The sequence below is a fragment of the Lactuca serriola genome, chromosome 7 (genome assembly GCF_051521515.1).
Source record: "Lactuca serriola cultivar US96UC23 chromosome 7, Lser_US96UC23_V15, whole genome shotgun sequence".
Taxonomy (NCBI): domain Eukaryota; kingdom Viridiplantae; phylum Streptophyta; class Magnoliopsida; order Asterales; family Asteraceae; genus Lactuca; species Lactuca serriola.
The window spans coordinates 158,457,080-158,461,932 of NC_136414.1; the positions used below are offsets into that span (position 1 = coordinate 158,457,080).

At 27.6% G+C, this 4,853-nt stretch overlaps 1 protein-coding gene across 1 annotated transcript; it reads right to left on the minus strand.

Moving 5' to 3' along the window:
* Positions 1-2,906: 2,906 nt before the first annotated feature.
* LOC145064489 (uncharacterized) lies at positions 2,907-4,631 on the minus strand. The gene is made up of 3 exons (XM_079011930.1): positions 4,510-4,631; positions 3,601-4,172; positions 2,907-3,373 (listed from the first exon to the last, which is right to left on the minus strand). Exons 1-3 carry the CDS (start codon positions 4,629-4,631, stop codon positions 2,907-2,909), a joined length of 1,161 nt encoding a protein of 386 aa, XP_078868056.1.
* Between the last annotated feature and the right edge of the window lie 222 nt (positions 4,632-4,853).

The window sequence follows — 4,853 nt, forward strand, 5'->3', positions numbered from 1 at the left end:
TTAGTTGATTTTAAAAACATAATATTGATTGAAATATTAGTTGTATGAAACTTTACTATAGTTTATATTATATAAACATTTGGAACATCTAATAGAAATAAATATTTATTAAAAATGTAGATATAATTTAAACTAAAATAAAATTATGGAGGTAAAATAAAATATTATTAAAAAGGAAAAGTTAAATAGACAAACATTTATAATATATTGACCATTATATATATATATATATATATATATATATATATATATATATATATATATATATATATATATATATAATAATAATAATAATAATAATAATAAACTATCATCTCCAATGATGCTGATTCATATTAGTTGGTCAAACAAATAGTAACAAAGCTGAAAAAAATAATAAAAAAATAAAATAAAATGCATTGGAGATACTCTACCAACATATAACATATTCTATAAAATAAGATTTTGAAAAAGCTATCTAATTGTAGGAAATCAATAAGATTGTTTTTCTTTAAATATTTTTCATGAAAATACTCTTCAAAGACTATTATTATTATGGACGTTCTCTAACATAAGTTAACTATTAAAGATATTTTTAATCTTGTCATCTCAAAAAATATTTTTCAGTTGTCTAGCTTTATAGTGCAACTATAAACTTTATATAAAGTAATAATTTAATCTTTATTTTTTTTATCTGAAATTAAAGTAGTAATGATATTTTTGGAGTTTTTGACCAAAATAATGTTATTGAAAACAATATTTACCATTTTAGTATAGTTTCAAAAATATTTACCAAACTAGTGTTTTTTTTTTCATTTTTCTTATATTTTTCAAATTTTCTTTTTGTTTTTATTGAATTTAAATATTAGTTTTTTTTTTCATTTCAGTTTTTTACTATCTTTTATTTTTTAAAAATATAAGTTTTTTATTTTTTAATATATGTTTAACATAATATAAAAAAACACATAATTCCATGCATTATCATCAATTAAAAATAAGATACTTTAATGAATTATACTAGTATAATTGAGTATTGTCACTCGTAGCCAAAAAAAGAGAGTAGATTTTTCTCGTTCCATTAGAAATCTTTTCTAATAATGATACAATGTTTCATTTTTAAATAATATCAAAAAATCTTTGTTAAACGTATACTAAAAATGATAAGATGGCCTTTTAATAAACTATGTTAGTCGATTTATGATTTTGGGTGTATTTCATTTATATTTTACAAATTTTAATATCTTTATAAATTTTAAAATTACATATATATCCGTCTAAAATTATAAAATTTACATATGTGTCCAAATTTATATTTTGGTTAAGACTATATCAGTTTAGTATAAAAAACTGATCAAAAATTTGAAAATCAAAATAGTATAATATATTACTAAATTAGTAAACTACTCTTTCCAATTTCTTTTGAAATAAGAAAAACAAACAAATCCATATTAGACATAATATTCATACAAATATTAAAAATCAGACACAAGTAAAGCTATATAAAAATGTTTTTCCCTTTTTCTTCTTTGTATCTACATTGTAGGTAATTTAAGTAAGGACCAAGAAGGATGAGTTTCATGTACACAAAGATGATTTGTTTTATTTATTATTTTGATTTATATTTACAAAAGAGAAACTAAAAAGGTGTTCTTTTTTTCTTACGAAATCCATAATTATTTTAATTTTTTTTAATTGATGATATAATGCATGAACTTATGTGTTTTTTTTTTGTTTTCTATATATTAAACATATATTAAAAAAACGAAATAAAGAAAATAAAAAATGATATTTAAAAAAAACAGTAAAAACTGAAATTAAGAAAAAACTGATATTTAAATAAAATAAAAACAATATCAAAAACTGAAAAAATACAAGAAAATGAGAAAAACACTAGTTTTGTAAATATTTTTAAAGTATTTTGAGAAAAACACTAGATTGGAAAAGATTATTTTGGTCAAAAACTCGATATTGCTTTATTTAATTATTTTACATATCTAAACTCATAGCAATTAACAATTACCATGTATATGAATAATGACAAATCGTCATTGAAAATAATAATATACAAAATGAATATGCGTAAAATAACTAAAAATGAAGTCAACTTATCTTTTGGTTTCCAGCAGAAGCCCCAAGCGAAAAGTAGATATTTGTTGATGTCTATTCTTCAAAAGCCCTATGGCACCGGCTTATACAACATCAAAAATTAAAATTGTTTAAAATAGAGATCTTTTTCTTTATCTTCTTCCTCACATCAGTCAAAGCAAAAACCGCTAATGAATTCTTGGTGTTTTAATATTTTCAAAGATTATATTTGCATTATATTTATACTTATAAACTAAAGACAAATCTTCATAAACAGGTATTATAATTTCCTAGAACATCAAGTTTAATCCTTAGTTTCTTTTGGCTCAATGATGGTTGGGGTGGTTTTAAAACTTTTTATAGAAAAACCTTATTATTAACATGGCCTATTTTAGTATGTTAAGTCGGAACATGTGCATGGGAGGACAAAATCATATGTAACAACCCGAAGTTCGTTCCGTCGTCGTAACCCGATTCGTCAGTAAAACTTATCGTATTCGAATTGTTTCCGATCGTTTTTAAATTTAGGCCCCGTTTGATAGTTGCTGACTGAGAAAGTGCTGACTGGGAAAGGTCTGTCTGAGTAAGAAATCCTGACTGAGTAAGAAATCTTGTTGTTTGATTGTACATCTGACTGAATGTGCTGAGTGATGAAAAATGACCATTTTACCCTGCTGTTATATATAGTGATGGATTAAGTTGCTGAATAATTATAAAACATACATATTGTCATACAAAATGTAAATTACACACAAATAAAAAATGTCATACAAAATGTAAATTAAACATAAATCATTTAATATCCAAATAAAACATAATGAAATTTAAAATAACATAATAATTTAATGTAAAGTAGGTGAAAGTAGTCGATTTGCAATCTGATCACGCAAAACACGCATATGTTCAACGGCTTCTGGACCCCATTCTATGCCTTGTATGTTTTCTCTATCAATTCCTCCACCTTGGACGTCAGGAGTAACCATAGTGTCCTCCTCAAAATTTCTAAACAAGTCATCTTCTATATTGTATTTCCTTATAAAATTATGGACCGCAACACAAGCAATGACTATGTCTCTTTGCACTGTAAAAGGATAAGGAGCCATTTGTTTTAAGATTGGGAATCTCGCTTTCAATACACCATAAGCACGCTCAATAACATTTCTAAGTTGCGCATGTGCATAATTGAACCTTTCTTCTCTAGTTAAAGGTCTGCCTCTTCGAAAATCGGCTAACCAATACCTAGTATTGCGGTATGGAGCCATAAATCCACGAGTGTTTGTATATGCGGCATCACAAAGATAATATTTATCTGCAAATGAATGTTACACATATTATATAATGACACATTATATAAAGAAGATAGATAATAAAAATTATATAAAGATTACAAACCTGGTGGAGGAAATGGAAATCCAGAAGTCGAATTAAATGCAACTTCTTTCAAAACTCTTGAATCATGTGCTATACCCTCCCATCCAGCCCAAACAAAGGTGAATATCATATCAAAATCACAAATTCCTATTACATTTTGAAAACATTCTCCTTTTCCTCTTCCTCTATAACGAGTTTGTTGATCAACAGGTACAACTGCATGTACAAGAGTTCCATCTAATGCACCTATTGCTCCGGAAAAAATATTTTTTAACCGTCTATGTCGTTCCGAGTTATGTCTTGTTGGATTAGGAGTTGTTGGTACTATAATTTCTTTTGCAAAATACATCATTGCTGTTAGGACCTCGTGAAAACATTGATGAATCGTTTGTGTGGAGTGATGAAATCTTCCCTTAACCGCGCGAAAACGTTCATTATGTCCTATAACATGTAAGAATACAACCATCTTCTCTTCAATGCTTATTGTCCTACTAGCTTGCAACCAGTTTTTTTGGGTAAAGTGGTTGCATAATAAAGCAAATGCCTCTTGTGTAAGACGCATCATATCGAAACATTGTGTAGGGTCTCCGTACATCAAATCTTGCGTATACGCATACCCGCTTGAATCGTTATCTCTAATTGTATGGATTCTAATTAGCCTGCGCCGGTTTGACCTCAACCAATAAAACACAAGTAAAAGAAAAGCTATAACTTCACCATCAGAAACCATACTTGACCTGTTACAAACAATTAGGTAACATGTTAAAGTAACCAAACTTTCCAACGTAACAAAAGTCATATAACAAAAAACTAGTAAATAACAAAAGTCATATTCAATATCTAAACATCATCCAAAGTAACAAAAGTCATCAAACATAGGATCCAAAATTAACAAAAACTAGTACACATCATCCAAAATAACATCCAAAAAAGTCATCAAACATAGCATCTAAATGTCATGCAAGTAACAAAAAGTCATGCAACAAAAAAACTAGTAAATATCATCAAAGATAACCATACTTCCTACCCGCACCCATCACCCACGACTCACAACTAGTATGCGAAAGTCGTAACCAAACTTTCCTAGCATCGGCACTTTCACCAAATAACAAAAGAGCGGTTTTGTGTCTTTCATCTTCTTCTCCCCATTCCATTTTGTTCAATTTCTCCATACATGCATCAACATCCTTATCCATTTCACTTTTTTCAATTCTTTCGTTTTTTTTCCACTAATGACCTTGCAAGCTTGACAATCTCATCCTCAACTTCTAAAGCCCTTGCGTCTCTTTTTTTTCCACCAACTCTTTTTTTTCCACCAACTTCCATATTTTTTGAGCGCCCTGAAGATTCTTGACTTGCACCTACGTGTTGTGTTGAGGTTTCCATTTGAACATCATCATCAAAATCATGGGCACTAA

What these genes read in the sequence shown, in the direction of transcription:
- LOC145064489 (XM_079011930.1), bottom strand. Translation starts at nt 4,631, where the DNA reads ATGGATAAGGATGTTGATGCATGTATGGAGAAATTGAACAAAATGGAA. An exon ending in GCCGATGCTAGGAAAGTTTG is followed by an intron (nt 4,173 to 4,509) that starts GTTACGACTTTC and finishes TGTTTGTAACAG; the next exon opens with GTCAAGTATGGTTTCTGATG. An exon ending in AGGAAGAGGAAAAGGAGAAT is followed by an intron (nt 3,374 to 3,600) that starts GTTTTCAAAATG and finishes ATTCATTTGCAG; the next exon opens with ATAAATATTATCTTTGTGAT.